Source organism: Geospiza fortis, unplaced genomic scaffold, assembly GCF_000277835.1.
Source record: "Geospiza fortis unplaced genomic scaffold, GeoFor_1.0 scaffold17, whole genome shotgun sequence".
In the NCBI taxonomy this organism is placed as follows: Eukaryota; Metazoa; Chordata; class Aves; order Passeriformes; family Thraupidae; genus Geospiza; species Geospiza fortis.
Genome location: NW_005054438.1, coordinates 271,621 through 292,634, shown reverse-complemented (window position 1 = coordinate 292,634; position 21,014 = coordinate 271,621). Strand labels below are relative to the sequence as shown.

Below are 21,014 nucleotides of genomic sequence, written 5' to 3'. Positions count from 1 at the left end.
GTGTGGGGCTGAACACAAACTGGCCAGTCTTGGCTTGGCTGTAGAGAGCAACACAAGCACAAGTGGACAACCAACAGGTCCCTCTGGGGATGTTTTACATCCGCAACATCCTAAAGCTGTGTGTTGTCACTAAGGAAGGGATTTCCCATGCCTTGGCTACAACTTTGGGAGTGGGAAGCATGCAAAACTCTGTGGTTATTGGAGGTTTGTTGGCTTATTTTTCACTATGAGCATTCAAAACTGCTTACATCTCTTGTGGAGCTGCTGGTGATTTTGTTCACTGCGAGTGCAGCATGAAATGATGTGTGGGTTGTGCAGGGAGCTCCAGCTGGCTCCTGGCTCTCCCAGGTATCCCTCCCTTGGTGTACAGGGTTAAAGGGGTGCACTGTGTTTGCCAAAGGGGCTCTACTTGCCTCTCCAGCCAGGATTTTCAGCTGGAATGCTGTGTGCAGTTCTTGTGCCCCCAGCACAGGGAGGATGTGGAACTGTTGGGGAGAGTCCAGCGGAGACCACAAAGTTCATAGGAGGACTGGAGCACCTTCCCTGTGGAGACAGGATGAGAGATTTGGGGCTGTTCAGCCTAGAGAAGAGAAGGAGAAGAGAAGGAGAAGAGAGAAGGTTGTGTGGAGACTTCAGAACAGCTTTCAGGATCTGAAGAGGCCTGCATGAAGCCAGAGAGGAACTGGAGTGACAGAACATGGGGAATGACTTCAAACTGGAAGAGAGTAGGGTTAGATTAGATGTTAGGAAGAAATTCTTCCCTGTGAGGGTGGTGAGGCCCTGGCACAGGTTTCCTAGAGAAGCCCCATCCTAGGAGATGTCCAAGGGCAGGTTGGACAGGGCTTGAAGCAACCTGGGGTAGTGGAAGGTGTCCCTGCCCATGGCAGGGAGTGGAATGAGATGAGCTTCAAAGTGCCTTCCAACCCAAACCATCCTGTGATTCTGTGATGTCCTTTCTTATTTATCTCTGGTGAGTGAACCTGTCTGGGGAAAGAAAGGGAATGTTCAGCAGCAGGAGCATCCCAGTGCTGCCATAATCTGCCCAGTTTTACCTCAGGGAGGACACCCTGCCATTGCACTCGGGGTGAGATCCCAAAGAGCAGTTACCAGGACTCAAAATATTTCCTTGTCCTTTAAAGAAGTGCACTGGGCCTGCTGGAGTGTGCTGAGTTCTCCAAGAGCTTCTCCCAGCCTGCTTTTGCCCTCAAAGCAAGCTGGAAACTGGACAGCTTTTCAGAACTTGGGGCTGACACACAACCTGAGCACCAGGTGGGCAGGCAGTGCCTGCAGCTCTGTCAGTGATGGGATGGGCTCAAGGCCACTGTGGCACAAAGCAGGGCTCTTGCCCAGGCTGGGAAGCTGATGGTGTGTGTGAAAGAGGAAAATATGACACAAGGCAAGGAATAAGGAATTAAGGATCTAGCAAGGATCTGCTAGATCTAGCAAGGATCATCCTGCTTCTCCCTTGAGGGAGTTCTATCCAGAGTGGCACAGTGGGGAGAGTTGCTGCCACCAAGCAGGCAAGGCCAGGGAGAAGTTTAAAAGTTCCCAAGAGGAGGAACAAGGCTGGCAGAAGGTGTTTGACAGCCATTCCTGAGTGAGTCACGCTAAGCTGTCTGTCTGGAGCCAGGAGGAATTTGCAAAGCTGAATAATTGTTCCTATTTATTTCTTAAAATATACAGAATGTGACAGCGTTCTAGCTCGTGCATTTCAGAGTAAATGTCTTGCAGTGAGCTGGTATTTCCCCTTGGTTTTAATCCTTTTTTCTTGGAAATTGCAGTCTTGCTTATCTTCTGCTGCTCCATCCTGCTGTGTCTTGCTGTGCTGGTGGGAGCATGGATCCCCCTGCCTTGGTTCATGTCTCTGTGCTTTCCTCTAAAAATGAAACCAGGAGTATTTTGGTTTTCAAAATCAGCTAATTATGTGGTTGTATGGTTTGTAGAACAATGTAAGGTGTGTTACAGGGTGTTTATTTTTCCTCCCAATAGCAAGCAGGTAAAAGAAAACTTGAGCTCAAATGCCTGCGGTTGGGTAAACCTTGGTGATCAGTAATATTCAAATTTGGGACAAGGTTTGTTAAGGCTGAGTTCTATAAGAGCTCTCACAAGTATCTGTAAATATGCATATACTCACAAACCCCATCTGAACCTGTGAGAAACGAGCCAAACTTGCCAAATTCACAATTATTATCTAATCTAAATTGAACAGCAATTAAGGTTTTGTCATTATAGTTCTAAGAAAAAAATTAATTTTGCGTTGCTCATACTGAAACAAAAGTGTGAGACTGCAGACTGAGGGATGACAAATGTGTGTATCCAGGGGAGAGGCAGCACACAAACACCTACCAGCAGTTGTAAGTGACATGCTCTAATAGAAACTATTGTAAGTTTATTAAAACACAAGGCAGTGATTGTCTTCCTGGAGTAAAAACAAGTTGTGGGGTGCCTTCCCTGGAAAGCTCCACGCGGAGCCCAGTGATGCCTTGTGAGTATGGGAGGCTGTTTTGTGGGAAAAGTGATGTCAGCCTGCTCTGGTGAGACTCAGCCATGGCATCAGAGTTGTCTGAGCTGGTTTTACCCAGGGAACTCGTGACAGAATCTCTCTGGTTTCCCTGTTGTGAACAGAAAATCCCTATGAAAATACCATTACTTTCTTTGTCAATAAAGAGGCGCTCGCAGTGAGAGAAATCCTGCAAGGAGTTTTGCTTCCTTGTGGGGGTTGTCATGCAGCCAGCAGATTTCTAAGCAAGTCAGGGTTCATTTTGGTTATCCAGTCCATTTGTTCAAACAGAGGCAATGTTAACTGAAGGGTGTATGCTGAGAAGAAATTGAATTTGTGCACGCTTGCTCTCTCTTTCTTGTGCCAAGTGTGATACAAGGAAATGGTTGAAATTAAATTTTGTAAACAGCCATTTTAATATTGCTGGTGTTTTCAGCTGTAATATTGTAGCAGAAGTTAGAGAAAATATAATTTCATCCCTAGTGGTGGCATAAGCACAGTGCTTTGTGCAGCTGTTGAGGAGGCTCAGTCATGTCAGTAACATTGCATTTAGGGCAGGGAAGAGGGAAATCTGCCCTCAGCTGCAGTGATCTGTAGTATTGAGAGCTGGCATTTTTCCCTTCTGGTTGCACTGAGTTGTTTGAATACTTTGCTTTGTTTTGTTATTATATTCTGTGGTCTTCTCACTACAAAATGCAAGTTAAACAACTGGTTATCTTGGTATTTTTTCTTAGAGCAACCTGTATCTTGAAGATAAGAAGAAAATGTAAAAACTTCTCATTAAGTCTAATTCTGTATGCCTGTGGACTGATCATGAATATCAGAGCCATAAGTACAGCTAGCTTTCTCTTTCTTCCTTTCTTCCTTCCTTCCTTCCTTCTTTCCTTCCTTCCTTCTTTCCTTCCTTCCTTCTTTCCTTCCTTCCTTCTTTCCTTCCTTCCTTCTTTCCTTCCTTCCTTCTTTCCTTCCTTCCTTCTTTCCTTCCTTCCTTCTTTCCTTCCTTCCTTCTTTCCTTCCTTCCTTCTTTCCTTCCTTCCTTCTTTCCTTCCTTCCTTCTTTCCTTCCTTCCTTCTTTCCTTCCTTCCTTCTTTCCTTCCTTCCTTCTTTCCTTCCTTCCTTCTTTCCTTCCTTCCTTCTTTCCTTCCTTCCTTCTTTCCTTCCTTCCTTCTTTCCTTCCTTCCTTCTTTCCTTCCTTCCTTCTTTCCTTCCTTCCTTCTTTCCTTCCTTCCTTCTTTCCTTCCTTCCTTCTTTCCTTCCTTCCTTCTTTCCTTCCTTCCTTCTTTCCTTCCTTCCTTCTTTCCTTCCTTCCTTCTTTCCTTCCTTCCTTCTTTCCTTCCTTCCTTCTTTCCTTCCTTCCTTCTTTCCTTCCTTCCTTCTTTCCTTCCTTCCTTCTTTCCTTCCTTCCTTCTTTCCTTCCTTCCTTCTTTCCTTCCTTCCTTCTTTCCTTCCTTCCTTCTTTCCTTCCTTCCTTCTTTCCTTCCTTCCTTCTTTCCTTCCTTCCTTCTTTCCTTCCTTCCTTCTTTCCTTCCTTCCTTCTTTCCTTCCTTCCTTCTTTCCTTCCTTCCTTCTTTCCTTCCTTCCTTCTTTCCTTCCTTCCTTCTTTCCTTCCTTCCTTCTTTCCTTCCTTCCTTCTTTCCTTCCTTCCTTCTTTCCTTCCTTCCTTCTTTCCTTCCTTCCTTCTTTCCTTCCTTCCTTCTTTCCTTCCTTCCTTCTTTCCTTCCTTCCTTCTTTCCTTCCTTCCTTCTTTCCTTCCTTCCTTCTTTCCTTCCTTCCTTCTTTTCTTTTCTCTTCTTTTCTTCTTTTCTTCTGTCTCTCCCTTCCTTCCTTCCCTCTCTCCCTCCTTCCCTCCCCAAAGTATTAGCGTCTCATCAGAATGATGAGTCAAACCCAGGGCAAACTTTTTATTTGATAGAAATAGGTTTGGCTCAGTATCTGTGGAGATTTTTGATAAGACTATTGACATGAGTGGAAGTTTCTGTGGCTTGAATGCCTTCAGATCAAGCCCAAAGTAAGGAATATATTTCAGGCAGATAGTGGTGATAATCTTCCATTCTTGACCTTTTCTGGAAATTGGCTGTGGTGCTGTTTCAAGGCCAAGATGGACAACATTTCAAGGAATGAGTTTTCATCTGATTTCATGATGGTACCATTTTTTCTTTCTGAGATCTTATTACTAGTTCTTACAACTCAAAACCAAACTTACATCTCTGTGACCTCAGTTTAGCTTAAGCTTCTTTTCCATCCCTTTCAATTTTAAAAATTCACGACAAGCAGGATTTTTAGTGAATTCTGAATCAGCCTTGCACCTCACTGAGGCACGTTCAGGGAAATTAGACCTATAATGTGTTAGAAACTAAGATAATCATTCTGTCATGCTTAGGTTTAAAAGGATGGGTCTGTAGTAGACAGTTTGTAATGCTGTGTGGGATGCAATTGAGTAGCTGTCTATTTTTACAGCTTATCTGGAGAATCCCTGGTACAGACTGTTCAAATGGGTACCAAAACTGTTGTTATACCTTATTTGCTTATTTGCTTATTCTCTCTGACTCACTGCTGTTGATCTAAGCTCTGTTTTCCAGCCTACGTAGACACCTGTGGTTGCCAGTGCTGGTTCTAAAATAAATGAGGCCTGAGTGGAGATTGCTTTTAGGGGTGCCATGGCAGAGTCTGAGGGACTCTGAGCAGATCAGGAGTCCTGGGATGCTTTTTTAAAGTCTGAGGCAAAGCCCTGGGTAAATACTCTCTCCATGGGTTTTGTGTGGCTTCTGCATCAAGGGGGTCAGGCTCCCAGATTCCTCATCCCAGAAGGAGATGTGGTCCAGTGCAGGAAGTGGGAGCCCATCAGTGACCTCTTGTCTTCCTGAATATTTTCCTATTTGCTATGAATATTTCATTTAGCTTTTAAAAGCTGGATGGCCACTGCACTTCTGTCTTTCAGCTAGAAGAGTATTGCATATTCTGCAAGGAAAAATTATTTCTTAGTGGTAACCGATTACTTCTAAGCATTAATCATAAGATGATCAACATATTTTTTGTGTGGAATGTCCCAGAAATGTCCAGGAAAATAACCTGCTCTCCCAATGTGGTAATGTGGTATTTCTGAAGGATTCTAGAATAACCAGGTTGGGATCTGTACTTTTATTTATCTGACAGAGAAGTATAGGCAGGGCCATTGGAAGCTGTCCCTCATATCTCTGCCCTGACTCTTGGGTTTTCTGATCTCAGGAGAGGTGAGGGAACAGACACTTAGGCTGGTGATTTTCATGCTTTTGAAAGAGAAGTAGCCTCAGTTGGGTCATCAGAAAGGTTGGAAGGGTAGAAGGTATACTCACAAAAAGCCATTTTCTTGAGCTCTACTTCTTTTATCTGTCCCCATATTCAGGAAGCAGCTCATGCAACAGGTAAATCTCACTTTGAATAAAAAAGAGGTTTTATTTTCCTTGTGCGTTTTTGATGAGCAGTGTTTGTAGAATTCTGAAAAATGGTCAGGAAACTCTTGATGGGCAAAAACCGCCTTTTTTTGTACTGTTTCTGACTTGCAACATCATTAACCCTTTCTCACAGGCAGGGTTTGCCAAGTTTATACAGACATCAAGGAGGCTTAGAAAGCTTCATGTGAAAAATACAGCATTTTAAAATGTGGTGGCAAAAGGTGAAATTCAGTGATCTAAAAGTTTCACTCATTTCTCAAATAGCAAAAGTAGGTAAAATACCAGATTTCAGGGTGGGGACAAGATATTCAGGGGAAAAGATATCTGTAATTGGTTTCATGGGTGGAAGTAAATATGGCACAGCAGAGATGGCAAAAGCATGCTCAGAAAAACTGCAGGCAAAGGTCTGGAGATGTAAATACTGCCTGCCACAGTTTTTGTTGTTGACAAGGACATTAATTCTCACTGGGTTGGAATATTAGGATCAGTGGACCAGTTTCTAATTTCATGCAAACATCATGAACTTCAGAGGGATTGCACATGCATGACAGCAAGAAATTAATTACAATCTGGAGTTCAAACTGAATATATTGTCTTACAGAATGATTAGTGGCTTAATTTTTAATTTTGAGTTCATAAATAGCTGTGTGTCATGAAATGCTGTAATGTGCACATTGTGCATTTGACTGATTCCTTAATGAACGCGGTCACACTTCTCTGTCATTCTCCCTTCTAATGGCTTAGAACTCGGTGGCAAATTCCAGTCACATTTGGCAGAGGTAGAAGTCTCTGGGAAGTTTAATCATTAGGACTTCCAGTAGACAGCTGGGTAAAGGAGAACAGCAATATTCTGACTTCTGCTGAGGGGCATGTTGTATCTTTTGGAAACCAGAGAATCCAGGTGAACATGGGGCTTCAAGCAGAACTCTGTCCTCGAGTCCAGGACAGAGTGAGTGGCCAAGGCTGAGCCCATCAGAGATGGTGGTGCCACCTCTCTGGGGTAGTGCACTGAGGAAGGAAGGTGGGAAAGAACTCCACAGCAGAAACTGTGGCCAGAGAGAGGAGTGTGAAGATTTGGGAGAAGCCCAGGAGGTTCCAAGGTCAGAAGGAGGGGCAGGAGGAGCTCCTGGCACTGGAGTGGAGATTCCCCTACAGACCCTGTTGAGGCAGCTGTGCCCCTGCAGCCCATGGACATCCATGGGGATGCAGAGATCTGTCGCAGACATCTTTTTCATTAAAAATCCTTTCTTTAGGATTCTTCCTTCTGAGAAACTGAGGCCTCAGAAACAGATGTAAACAATGGTTATCTGCTGCTGTGGAATGCAACAGGTCCTTCTGGATTGGCCCGTCTTGGATGTTTATAATTAATGGCCAATCAAGGACTGAGCTATCTTGGGCAGAGTCCGAGACAGCTGCTTTTGTTATCATTCTTTCTTTTCTATTCTTAGCTAGCTTCTGAGGAAACCTTTCCTTCTTTTTCTTTTTAGTATAGTTATAATGTAATATATACATCATAAAATAATAAATCAAGCCTTCTGAAATATGGAGTCAGATCTACGTCTCTCCCTTCATCCTGACAACCCCAGTGACCACTGTCACAGAGATCCACCTGCAGCCCCTGGAGGAGCCCACATGAGAGCCTGAAGAAGGCTGTGACCCTGTGGGAAGCCCAGGCTGGAGCAGGTTTGCTGGCAGGACTTGTGGCCTTGCAAGGGACCCACTCTGGAGCAGCCTGCTCCTGAAGGATTTCACCCCATGGAAAGGAACCAGGCTGGAGCAGCTGGTGAAGAACTCCTATTAGAAAAGAGCATGGAGGACTGTCTCCTGTGGGAGGGGCTCCCCTCTGGAACAGGGGAAGTGTGTGAGAAGTCCTCTCTCTGAGGAAGAAGGAGCAGAGATCACTAATGGACTGGCCACAGCCCCATTCCCTGGCCCCATGCACTGCTGGGTCAGAGGAAATACAGAAAATCAGGAAGTTGAGCCCAACAAAAAAGGGAGGGGTTGGGAGAAAGTGTTTTAAGATCTGGTTTTATTTCTCATTACCACACTCTGCTTTGATTGGTAATAAATTGAGCTGATTTCCCCACAGTGAGTCTGTTCTGCCCATGACAGTAATTGGTGAGTGATCTCTCCCTGTCCTTACCTTCACCCACAAGCCTTTGGTTGTGTTTTCCTTGTCCAGGTGAGGAGTGAGATGGAGTGGCCTTGGTGGGCACGAGTCCTCCAGCCAGGGTCAGCCCACCACACCAAGACATTTTTCTCCTTGCCCTTTTCTTGGGAGGCACAGAAACAAGGGAAATACTGCATCCTTCAATAATCCTGACGGATGCAAAGCATTTAAGAACTTTTTCATCAGAGCAGATAGATCAAGACCAGGCTGGATTGGGCTCTGGGCAACCTGGTCTGGTGGGAGGTGTCCCTGCCCGTGGTGTGGGGGTTGGAATTTGGTGATATTTAATGCTTCTTCCACCCAATCCATTTTCTGATCCTATGAAAGCAGGGAGAGTACCAAAGTTCCCCACATTTCTCAGTGTGGCTGTACAGGAGGAAATGAAGGTTTTGTGGTGAAAGGTCAATGCTGGGAAGTGACAGTGTTTAACGAAAACAAGGACAAAAATAAGATTTTACCAGCAGGTCTTTGAAAAAGCAGATGATACGGATATGTTCAAAAACCAAAAAAGAAAATAGTGCTGAGACTTTGCTGTCTTAGGCTGAGGCAGCTGTTTACTTCCTAGATCCTTCACTAAGCTGATCTTAATACATATGTCAAATGCAGAAGTGGTGTTTTTCCTTGTTTCAGCAAATTCTGATTTCCCCATCCTCCCCTGACCATGGGATACAACAAAACAGCTGCTGACCACCTTTTGCCTGTTGTCCTGTCCCTAAATTGCCTGGCTGTCCTGCATGGGCAGGGATGCAGAAAACAAAATAATTCCTAGATTAAGGTTAACTTCTAATGATCTTAAAAGTCAAATATAGTTAAGTGAGGGATTGTCAAAACAGAGACTGGCAGGTTCTGTATCCAGCTGCGAAACTGGAAGGATCAGACAACAACAACAGGACCAGGGAAGTGGTATCAAGCTGTGCCAGGAAGGCTCAGATTGGACATCAGGAGGAATTTCTTAATGGAAGGTGTTGTTAAGCATTGAAACTGCCTGGGGGAATGGTGGAGTTGCCATTCCTGGAGGTGTTCAAGGATCGACTGGATGTGAGTTTTGGGGCAGTGGTTTAGTTGATGAGGTAAGGGGTGGTCAAAGATGGGACTCAATGATCTTGGAGGGCTTTTCCAACCTTAATGATTCTATGGTGGCCAGCATGTGGGGCAGGATGCTGGTGCAAGAGTGATAAATCCTGTTTTCCATGTCCAACAAAGCTGGAGAAGTCATCCTGGTGCAATGTAAGGAGGGATGTGTCCTTTGGGGTCTGTAAAACAGCAGTGTCCTTAATGTTAGAGACAACCACCAGCCACAGACTCTGCTCAAAGCCAAGACGCTGTGGAAGTGGAGCCAAACAGTTTGATTTGAGGACAGATAATACCTGACATTCCTGTTTCTCCTTGTGCCATCTGTGTGTGCTTTGTGCCACACAAATGTGTCTGAGAGGGGCCAGGCTCTGTGGAAAAAGGCTGTAAGTGCTGCTCTAATCACTGTCACAGATAAAATCATGTTGAAAGAGCTTCCAGGATCCTCAGGTCCTGCCTTTGAATGGTTTGACACTGGGCAGTCATCAGCAAAGCTGCTTGCACGTGGCTCTGCAGAGGGCAAGCAAGAACTCAAGAAATAGCTTGCGGGGGTGAAGGGAATTGTGCTTTTCTTGTTTGTTTGAACTGGCTTTTGAGATAGACCAGATGAAGAGAATGACTCTTGGAAGTGAAGAACTTGGTGTTTAATGTTTGGCAGTGTTTATTAGAGCGTGCCAGTGGAAAAGACAAACAAGCCCAGTGCTAGGGAGTCACTGGATGCCACAGCTGCCTCCCACATGGCAGTGTGTGAGCACTGCTGTGGTGTTTTGGCTGTGTGAGACAACTGCAGCCTTTTGGGGAGGGAAGAGGAAGGAGGACTCCACTTGTTCCTTTTCAAACAGAAGTCTCTGCTTCCCAACAGCTGTTCTTAAAGTAATTTATTAGTAGATGAAATGTTTCTTTCATCCTTACAGGAAAACACTGGGAGAATTTAGATTATTTATCATGAGCTCCAATACTGTTCCTCTTGCTTTGCTTTGCTTTCTGTGGTAGGCACAATACTGGCTGTGTTCAACCAGGCTTTTTTTTGCCTCTCTTATGTGCTTCTGAAGTGGGTAGGTTACTAATGATGCAAATGGATGTTAATTGTGCAAAAACTAGACACTGTGCCTTGAAAGGCTGTACCTGATTGGCAGGAGAGAGGATAGAAAACAAACTTTGACAATTAAATTGCTGTAGAGTTTTATAAATAGCAGCACACTGTAAGCAGGTGGTGAGTGAAAATTATTTGATTCCTCACAGCTGGCAGGGACTTTATTTTCAGACAGTGGGTCCACATCACCTTGGGAATGCCTGGTTTGTCAAAAGTATTTGTTACCATCTACTGCATGATCTGGGCATTTGCCACACTTGTAAAAGCCGAGCATGAAAACCATCAGCAAGCTGTGGCAGAAAATCAGGGTCAAGCTTTTATTTTTTGGGTGAGACCTCAAGGCTGTGGTTTCCAGTACCCAACAGGTCAAACAGGCCAGTGCTGGATAATGTGGGGTTTGCAATAAACTCAGTTTGGTGGCTTGGTAAATAGAATTTGCTGGGTTAACTTTGTGCTGGCAGGATTTTAGTGGATCAGGCTTGTCTAAGCTCCTGTGGCATTCTGCTGGTTCAGGCCTTGCCAGTCTTTCTGCACCTGGTATAAATATGGCACAGGCTCATAGTTAAGGGCTTATTTGGTGGAATCAAGATTCTACACCAATGCCCATTCCAGATCAAGTTTGTACTGCTACACAGCCTAAGGCTTTTTTATCATTTTACACTTTCCCCCCACACTAACTGGTATATTTGATCACAGAACTGTGGCTTGACAAGGTGAGAAGTTATTAAACCTGCTCCAGCATGGGTTTTGAATGTGGGAATACCTGATTTCCATTTCCATGCCTTGGTGTTGGTCAGACTGATGGTGTGTGTGACCAGCCCTGCTCTCTGCAGGGTGAGGCTCCTGTTGTGGTTCAGGACAGCATCCCTAAAGATAGAGCCCCTGTTTGCCCACTGCTCACTGAGAATGCAGGGCTCTGTGTTCCTCCCAGCATTAACTCCCAATTATGTGGTATTTGTTTGAAGAGAGGTGTGAGATTAGTCTCTTCAGCAAACAGTAATCTTCCTGGTGGGCTGCAAATTGTAAATAATAATTCCTTCCTATTTTGGGCAGGGATTTGCACCATCACCAGTTTGTTGTGTGAAGGCCTGCATGAGGCAGGCTTGGAGAGCACAGTGTTTATTTGGTTGGGTGATGAATGAGCCTGGACTGTTTCAGGGGTTTTGCTTTGTCCTTCCTCAGAGCTTGCAAATCCACTCCATTTGACTCTTTTGTTGTTTGGGTTTTTTTCCTGTTTCAGGACAGTTATTCTGAGTGACGGCCCTTGCACACGCTTCTGAGTGGTTATCATGGGCTTCATTGCCTTCCTGAAGACCCAGTTCATAGTTCATCTCCTCATTGGGTTCGTCTTTGTTGTCAGTGGACTGATCATTAACTTCATCCAACTATGCACGCTGCTCCTCTGGCCCCTCAACAAGCAGCTCTATCGCCGAGTAAACTGTCGCCTTGCCTATTCCCTGTGGAGCCGTGAGTATGATGGGGTGGGATGGGATGGGATGGGATGGGGAGGGGCTTTTCTTGGTTTTGCTTTTGTTAACTCTCCTGGTTTGGGGCAAATTTGGGAGAAAACCTCCAAAAGGGGGCCCCTCCAGAAAGCAAACCCACACGGCTCCTCCCCCCAACTGGGTTGGGAAGGATTCCTCAGAGAGAAGTGGAAAGAACCTGTTTATTTAACAGGCACAGCACCCCCCAGCACACAGAATGAACAATACTGGATGACACCACTCTTTCACTGCTCTGAAAAAGATAACAAAGTCAGAAAGTCTCTCTGGGGGTGGTCGCTCTGTTATCAGTCCCTCGGGCGCTGGGGCAGCTGCTGCCCAGAGTAGGCCCCGCTAGGCCGCAAGGTGCGAACTCTCGGTGTTCCCAGGTCCCAGTCCAGAGCAGGTTCATGTAGGTCCAAAAAAGGGAAAGGAGAAACAGTCCAGGGAAAATTGGGGCTGCTTAGCTAAACTAGCTAATGAGCAGAAGCAAAAAGCAGGAGCAAAGCAGAAGCAAGAGCGAGAGCAAAGCGAAAAGCCAAGCAAAAAGCAAAAGCAGCACCATGTACTGCCCATCTCTGTGTCCCACCAGCCGTGGGGGAGTGGCTGATGACAAAACCAAAACAAAACTTTCACTCTTCAGAGCCAGTCTTGAAGGCACAGGACATAATATCCAGCGTAAACAGAACACACAAATGGGATACAAGCATCATAATGTCACCCTAAGACATTACCAAAGGAAATACATATACGCATTATCAATGCAGGACGACCCCCAGCCAGGGAATGACGTGTGCTGTCACCATGATAGTTCCTGAAAAATCCCTTCGCCAGGATTTCTGCTCCTGGGAAGCTTCAGCTTCTCCATGTTTTGCTGCTCTAGAATGTGGTCTGGAGATTGTTTATCCAAATATGTGAATTGTTTTTACTTAATGACCAATCACCATCAGCTGTGTCGGACTCTGAGGAGTCAGTCACAAGCTTTCATTATCATTCTTATTAAGCCTTCTGATGTATCCTTTCTCTTTCTTTAGTATAGTTTTAGTAATATAATATAATATAATATAATATAATCAGCCTTCTGAGAACAAGAAGTCAAGTTCTCATCTCTCACCTTGTCCTGGGGACCCTCACAAACATCACAAACATGCAATGACTCCATGATACAGAAGGCTGAACAAATGCTTTATTAAGCTATATTATATTAAAAACTATACTACTACTATACTATACACTAAACTAAACTAAACTAAAACTATACTAAAGAAAAACCCATGACCCTTTACAGACAGTCACGACACAGCTTTGACCTAATGGGTCAATCAATCCAAAACAGCCATCACCAGTGTCCAATTAACAAATCCCTTTGGGTAAACAATCTCCATAACACATTCCACATGTGCCAAACAACAGATGCAGCAAGTAGAGATAAGAATGGTTTTTCTTCTTCTCTGAGCTTTCTCACTGCCTTCCCCAGGAAAAATCCTCGGGAAGTTGTGCTGGCTGCTCTCTGTTTTCACAGAGATGAGAGAAATGGTAAGTTAGACATAGATTCTTTCAGAGCAGGTCAAACAGGTTGGTTTGTTTTTTTCCTGGAGTACTGGGAAATCACACGGAAGTCAAGGGTCTAAAGTGTGTTGTCACTCTGTCATTCAAAAAAGTGGGAAGTAAAGCTCCTCTGCACCTCCAACCTTATCTGGGCTGATAGGAGCTGTTACTTGTGTCTCAATATCATCTTCATCCAGTATCAGCACCTGTGCTAAGGGACCATTGTGAGCCTGGCTCAGGTACTGAGCATGTGAGCAGTATTGATCATGGTTTGTTGTGGGGGCTGCAGAGGGAGAGGTCTATTCTAAAATATTTCATGTAGATGTGTCTGCAGCTGAACTGTGTGGCAAACTTCAGAATCCACTTACACCCTTCAGTGTCCATTTCTGAGGCCAGGGTCTCCTCTTGTGGTCATTTTTTCAGTGTTTCTTCTTCTGCCTATGGGTCAGCTCTGTACTGAGTGCAGCTTCTTTGTTCTCCTCTGTCAGACCTTTGCAAAACTTCCTCCCTGTGGATGCCTTCTCCTCACAGAGCTGGATTTCTGAAAATGTGTAGAGTGTTTAGAAGGCTCCTTAGCCCAAATGTCACCTCCTGTTTCAGCAGTGAATCATCTAATTGGTTTCCATTCTCCATCCCTTCCCAGTGTGCATGGCCACTTACCTTAGTGCTCAGCTCAGCATCCAACTCCCACTTTGGGTAAATGAGTCACCAGCATGAACACTGAAATTACAGTTCAGCAGTCCACTGACAGGCACCCCACATTTTATAAATCATCCATGTGAAGTATCACCAACAAAAACTCTCTGAGGTGTCTGGTTCAGTCTCTTTTTAAGCTTGTTGTCCTTGTCTTTACTGTGCTTTTTGTCCTGCCTACTAAGAAGCACAGGAGAGAGGAAATTAAATAGACTACCAAGCAAATTGTCAGGAAAAAAAGGTATTGTAGTAGAAGAGCTTAGTAGAAACTTCAAAATGAGTTTGGTTGGATGAGAGTGGGGACATATAGGAATTTTTGGTTTTAATTTGCTTGTAAGAATTTCTTTCTTTTAATAATCTAAAACCTGATCTCATGCTGAAAACTATTGCTGCATTAATAGTTGAGCTTTTCTGAGCTGCTTGCTCCTGTAAGGCTTTAGGCTCAGCCCTTAGTTAGCATTATGCATGAAAAAAATCACACTTTAAATGCTGCTGTCTTACATCCCCTAAACACTGGAAATAACCCACACCATTGTTCAAAGAGGTTTGGAGAAGCTGAGTAGATAATTGGTTGCATATAGGATAACCCCTAGTGTGTAGCCTGTAATAAATTAACATCTTGGGAAATTAAACTATGAAAATCAATGTAAATGTTATGTGGGACTGCAGAGAGCTGATGGCCTGTAACGGAAGAGCTGCCAGAATATGCTCTTCAGTTGTGATTTAGAGCAATTTAGGTAAGCTGTGTAAATGCAGTAGCTCCAGTGTTGCCATCCATAATGAAATATATTTCAGTACGGAGAAGCCTTTTGGGAAGGAACCTGCAGGTTGGTGTTCTGCTCTGGATGCTACATTTTACTCACTTTCTCCAAGCTGTTTGTGGTTTTAGGCTGAGGGTCTGTAGCAGAAGCTGCTCTGCCCAGCTGGCAGAGGATCAGTGCAGGGAGGGGATACCCAGGTGATACACAGGCTCTGTACTGAAAACCAGGCTCTGTTCTTACTGTCTCTCCTCTCAAATACATAAAGCCCAGCTTCCAAAGGGGAGGGAGAGAGACTCTATCCAATGTTCCTGACAGACATTTGGGGAAGGAAGCCTCTCAGGCTCTGGCCCCAACATAAACCCATAAATTCATGACAGGTAGTCTGTGCTTGCAGCTCTCCCACGTCAGCTCCTTGCAGATGAATCACAGCCTTGGAGAGTGCAGCGTGTTTGGGTTAGTCCTGCTGCAAAAATAACCTCTCAAATGTTGGTACTTCCAGCTGAGGGATGTGATATGCCCCTTGTTTGCTTTATTTCTGGGGGGCTTGTGATGCTGTAAATGCTTTGGTGTGTGGGACCCCCAGCTGCAGGCGTGGTTGATACCAGGCGTTGCTTATTCCCTACAGGAACTGTCCTGGGCAGTGCAGGTGTTGCCATTCCTTCATTCAGAGGGATTTCTTGTGTAGCATTGGTAGGATCAGTGCCACGCAAAGGAGCTGTAACCCACACACTGAAAAAAGGAAATGAGCCCACTCCTGGTTATAATTACATCACTTGTCAGCACACTTGTAAAGGACAGTCTGTTTCCTCGTGTTAATCCTTTGGCTCATCAGCCCTCCTCTCTCAGTATGAACTCTGGCAAATCCTTCACTGTTTTAGGGAGAAAGGTTCTGCAGCAAGTCACATCCACACTGGCTTCTGCATTTTTTTCCCTTGATTTTGAAGAAGAAACACACCCAGGTGATTATAATTTTTATAAGAAAATGTAGCAGGTACTGGAGATGTTCCTCCTTGGTACACAGTCAGCAATGGAAAGGGAAAATTGCTCAGAGTACCACAATGTGTTTGGTACCACTGCTCCATTCTCCTGGCCACCTGCTTGGAAGGTGATCTGAGGACACTCTTGCTGTCCTCTTTCCCCTTTTGCTGAGGCAGGATAACCAGAGAAAGGAAGGTGAGTGAACACCAAAGCATGCAAAGCTGGGAAGCAGTGATAGAAACCTGTACCTGGTGTGAAGGAACAAGACAATTCTGTCTTTCCTCTGCCATATTTCCAGTTGACTGGGGTTAAGCTCTCTTGGCCAGCAAGGTGCATAATTTTGTCATTCCTCCAAATGAGCAAGTGCTGAAAATTATACAGGGGAATAACCTGGTGGGTACGTGGTCATGAGTGAAAAAACCAGTGCTAGGTGAGCTCTGTACCCTCAGCAGACCAGGACTGGTTTTCCCCATTATTCACCCAAATCCTGTGTTTGCCTTCTCTCTGGAGTGGTGCAAGACTGGATCCCAAACTCCTGTTCAGCAGTATGGATTGATGACCTTGTCTGATCCCACTGATCAAAAACCCTTGTGCAGGGAGGTGCTGCCCTGTTTGGCAAAACCAGAAACTCCCAATGGGAAGCTGAAAAACCTCCTGGCAGAGCCTGATAGAGGGAACAGAGGGGGAACCTGCAGGTGTAGTCATGTGGGAGGGGTTGGACTCTTTATAACTGCTATATTTGTGCAGCCACGATTTTATTTCAACCATTTCTCATTGAAATGAAAAAAATACCAGTGACTACGGTTTGCAGGGAAGCAAATCTTCCTACTGGGAGGATGAACTATTCTTATACTTTTTATAGTTGTCCCATGATGCAAGCAATGCCTTCCATCTGCCTCCGTGTACTGAAATGAGGGAAATAAGCTAACCATAGCAACTACAGTCAGTGCTTGCTGAATTTAAGTGGAAGGGGGTTTTATGATGAAAAAAGGGGAGGTGGAAAATAAAAAAAGGTAACAAATGTTCAGGATGGAATAAGAGTTGCTGTGATACTTAGAAGTTGGAGTAAATGGAGGGAAAAGGACTCATTCTTTTGCAGTAAAAGAAAGACAGAATTTGCCATTCCTGTCTTTGCCCAGGTATTTTGATAAATTAGCTCAATTTTCTGCTGTTTTTAACTCTGTGTTGATGATCATAATGCAGAACAATTAGAGCCCTGTGTTTTAATATTAAAATCTATCACAGAAGATCTATGTCACTGCATCCCTTTAAAAGACCTTTATTGGGCTGTTTACCTCCATAAGGCTTGTTTCATGTGGAGTAAAAACATTAGGCTGCATCTATGCATAATTTCTATTCCACCTGGGAGGAACTGTGCTCATTTAATGGAGCAATCAACAGCTCCACTGTCTGTTTTCAGGCATTAAAGTCTTTGGACTTTTTTTTTTCTAGTGGTCATCAAATTTCGCATTTGTAATGCAATGCCCAGACTTGTCACTGTTAAAAACTTGCTGAATTATCCATAATGCATATGTCTGGTGCCTTAAATACTGCTTAGGGATGGTAATATGGTGTGGTCTGTACCCTTCCAAGCTTTTGTTTCTTCTCTGCTGGGTGGGTTTGGTAAGGTGATGGTGTTGGGAGTCGGGAGAGGCTGAGCAGTGAATGGGGCTGAGGATGAAACACTCAATGCTTTCTGTAAGGGGTACCCCTAACTCCTCTCTCCACCTCCATCATGTTTGCTAGAGTTGGTAATGCTGCTGGAATGGTGGTCAGGCACAGAGTGCACCCTGTTCTCAGACGAGGCCACGGTGAAAACCTTTGGGAAGGAACATGTCATCATCATCCTGAACCACAACTTTGAGATCGACTTCCTGTGTGGCTGGACGATGACGGAGCGCTTTGGAGTGCTGGGGGTATGTGGGCCATGAGCCTTCTCTTCCTCTGCAGGGTGGCAGGTCTGCTTAAAACCCATCTATAAACAGTTCCTATGCATTTAAGTTCCCAGACCCAACTCCATCATCTTAGCTTTAATGTGTTTGACCTCGATGCACAAATCAGCAAATGACATTTTCGGATTGTCACTTTTGTTTTCTCTCCAAGAGTTCCAAAGTTCTTGCTAAGAGAGAGCTGCTCTATGTGCCCCTAATCGGCTGGACGTGGTACTTCCTTGAGATTGTTTTCTGCAAAAGGAAATGGGAAGAGGACAGAGATACAGTCATTGAGGGATTGAAACGTTTGTCTGATTATCCTGAATATATGTGGGTAAGTGTTGAGTCCCTTCTCTGGTATTGGCTGCTGGAAGTGAAATGGTGACAGACTGGTGGCTGTGGCTTTGTGTGTCAGGAGAAGGTGTGCTCATTTCCAAGAGTTGTCATGGAAAAGCCCTGTCCTGGAGGTCTTTTGGGATGTGCTGGTAGGAAAGTGCTGTGTGCCTGCTGGTAAGGGAAACCATTTGGGAAACAGTTCAGGCGTTTGAGAATCACTTATAAATCAGGCTTGTGTGATGATAATGACTCTGTCCAAGCTTATTCTTGCCTATTTAAAAAAACCCTTACGTTTTATTGCTACATCTGTATAACATTTTCTCAGGTAGGCTGAAAAGAAACATCAACAAAAAAATCTTTTTTGGAGAAGTGAGTGAATTTGACTGCACAGGCCATGGATTTTGATAGAAAGTTCCTGCTAGTTCATTGATCTGTGAAATTGCAGGTTTCCCAAAAAGTCTCTGTGAGAACATAAGGCAAGCTTATATCTGCTTCTGCAGTTACATTTTTTCCTTTTTATTTTGACATTATTTAAAATCAAGGGTAAAACATCTCTGTTTCATTGTGTGCAATGCTGTTAAACTTCACTGCAGCAGCACAGTGGTGTAATCAACCCATTAACCTTCTTAGGGCTTTGAATGCAAAGGTTTTGATAAATTCTCAGTTTTGCTTTTATAGCAGCACATGTAATGTACAATTATTTGACTTATAAAACATTAAGAGGCTTTTTATGCATTTTAAGTGAGTTTTCAGTATTATCCAGTACAGCTTGTTAAAATGAATAGTGAAACATTAAGCCTTAACTAGAACATTGTGAATGCATTGTAATTTTCTACCATTACAAAGACAGAAAAAAGTAAGAATCTGGAGAATGTATTTTAAGCTACTTAATTGCTTGAATATGTAGATATGAATTATATTGAATATATCTTTCTGATGAATGTGGAGAAGAAAAGAAAAAACAGAATAAACCCTACCAATTAGAAAACCTCAAGACTGAACTTGAGCTTCAAATCTATACATTTTAATGATTCTACAGCTGAGAACCAAGGATGAGTCTCTAGAGAAAACAACTAGAAAATATAAGTGCAAAATGTAGTTAGCATTGATTATTTAAATCAAGACTTCCTGCTTGGTAATTGAAATCATGATTAAAATTGACTTGAGTGGATCAATTTCCTAATTTCTGTGCATTCTAAATGCTGCAATTAGGGCTGTCTTTTTGTCACCTTAAATTTGGTACAAGTGTTGTTTAATGTAAAGGTAATGATAAATGAGCTGGGAGTTGGTGCTTATGCCTCACATACTTGGTAAAGAGATGACACAACTGAAGTGTGTGCACATATATGTTTATCTTGGACAGATTTTCAGTATACTGCTGGATTTCTTTTGATCTCTCAAGATATCCTTGGGGTTTTTTTTTGCTTTTGTCTTGCACAGTTTCTGCTGTACTGTGAAGGAACTCGTTTCACAGAGACCAAGCACCGCATCAGTATGGAAGTAGCTGAATCCAAGGGGTTGCCTAAACTGAAATACCACCTGTTGCCCAGAACCAAAGGTTTCACCACTGCTGTCCAGTGTCTCAGGGGAACAGGTACTGCCAAACTTTGCAGCACTTGTAATTTTTTCTTTAGCAGCAGCATAGTCTGCTCTGTTGTTCGTTACAATTAGTGAGCTGGCAGTAATGAGGATCCAGCATGTCAGATGGTAATTTGTAAATTGCCACAGAACTGTCAGATAACCAGTCTTAAGAAATACTGAAACCCTTTTTATGTTGCTTAGTTCATCAACTCCCAGATAACCAGTCTTAAGAAATACTGAAACCCTTTTTATGTTGCTTAGTTCATCAAGTCATCTGGTGTTTTACAGAGCTGGGAGTGTCAGGGGGCTGGTGCTGATAAATGTGGTGTGTAAACACAGAATAGTGGAGGACTCTGACACATCATTAATGCAAGGCTTGCACAAGGCTCTGTTGCTGTCTCAAGCAAGGATGCCAGAAGGTGCTTGCTAGAATTGCTGCTGTAACAGCCCTGTTTTATTTTTTTTTCCCCACAGTTTCAGCAGTGTATGATGTAACACTAAATTTCAGAGGAAACAAGAACCCGTCTTTATTAGGAATTCTTTATGGAAAGAAATATGAAGCAGATATGTGTGTAAGGTGAGCATTTACTGATGGAGGTGAGCCCTAAGACGCATAGTTTAGCATGCTGAAGTGTATTCAGATTTTACAGGGTAATTTCCTTTCCTGTAGTCCACTTCTCCTTGTCCTTCAGCTTCAGTGGTCTCTTGTAGTAAATATTCTAAAGCTCCTTTACATGGTAGTTTCTCTCCCTCCCTCACATGGTTTGATCAGCAGTTTAAAAATTTAAAAATGCTGAAATTCAGACATCCTGTGAATGAGGTAGGACATTGCTCACATTCCTCACTGTTCCTTTGCTTCAAAGAGTAGCTGCTAACACCTGACCCCATGCAGCATGTACACATTTGCATACACACACACCTCTTCTCTTTCTTGCTTTCTCCTTGCTGCCTTCTGCTTCAAAGGCTTCCTTGTGATCATAAAAACTACCAATCCTGTTGAATTTCTTCTCTTCCCTTTTATGTTTGTACCTGAGACATGACCTGGTTATTCTTTTCACAGTTCTTTAGACAGTTTGCTTCTGCTTCTCTGGGAGATTCACCCACCCTTTGGAAAACATTGCTGTATTCTGGTGATGGGGCTGATGCTTGGTTTTTTAAAGTTAAAAAAAAAAAGCCTTTCTCCTTCCCCCTTTCTCCTTTCCCCTCTGGCTTTGGGTCTGTGTGTTGCTGCAACATCCACAACATTTTAGTCTCTCAGCTGAAAAGATGACTGTGGAGCTGTCCATGGAGAGGCGGAGTTGCTCATTTGCAAGGGGTTTCATTTTCACTATTTACACTTGCCAAACATATTCCTGATGAGGAAAGTGAGCAGCAAAACAGCTGGTCAGGCAGTTCCACCTGTAATTCCACACTGATGGCAAGTGCATGTAGGATATCTAG

The 21,014-nt window shown here is 43.8% G+C and overlaps 1 protein-coding gene across 2 annotated transcripts in view; it reads left to right on the top strand.

The window, feature by feature from the left end:
• AGPAT3 (1-acylglycerol-3-phosphate O-acyltransferase 3) overlaps nucleotides 1-21,014 on the top strand; it is a 68,557-nt gene that overhangs the window by 42,647 nt on the left and 4,896 nt on the right. For both annotated transcript variants that reach the window (XM_031062157.1, XM_031062156.1), the window contains 5 exons: nucleotides 11,506-11,732; nucleotides 17,473-17,642; nucleotides 17,830-17,991; nucleotides 19,434-19,587; nucleotides 20,049-20,151. In XM_031062157.1, the coding sequence (XP_030918017.1) occupies nucleotides 11,555-11,732; nucleotides 17,473-17,642; nucleotides 17,830-17,991; nucleotides 19,434-19,587; nucleotides 20,049-20,151 (767 nt within the window). In that variant the 5' untranslated portion in view covers nucleotides 11,506-11,554. The remainder of the gene's footprint in view (nucleotides 1-11,505; nucleotides 11,733-17,472; nucleotides 17,643-17,829; nucleotides 17,992-19,433; nucleotides 19,588-20,048; nucleotides 20,152-21,014) is intronic.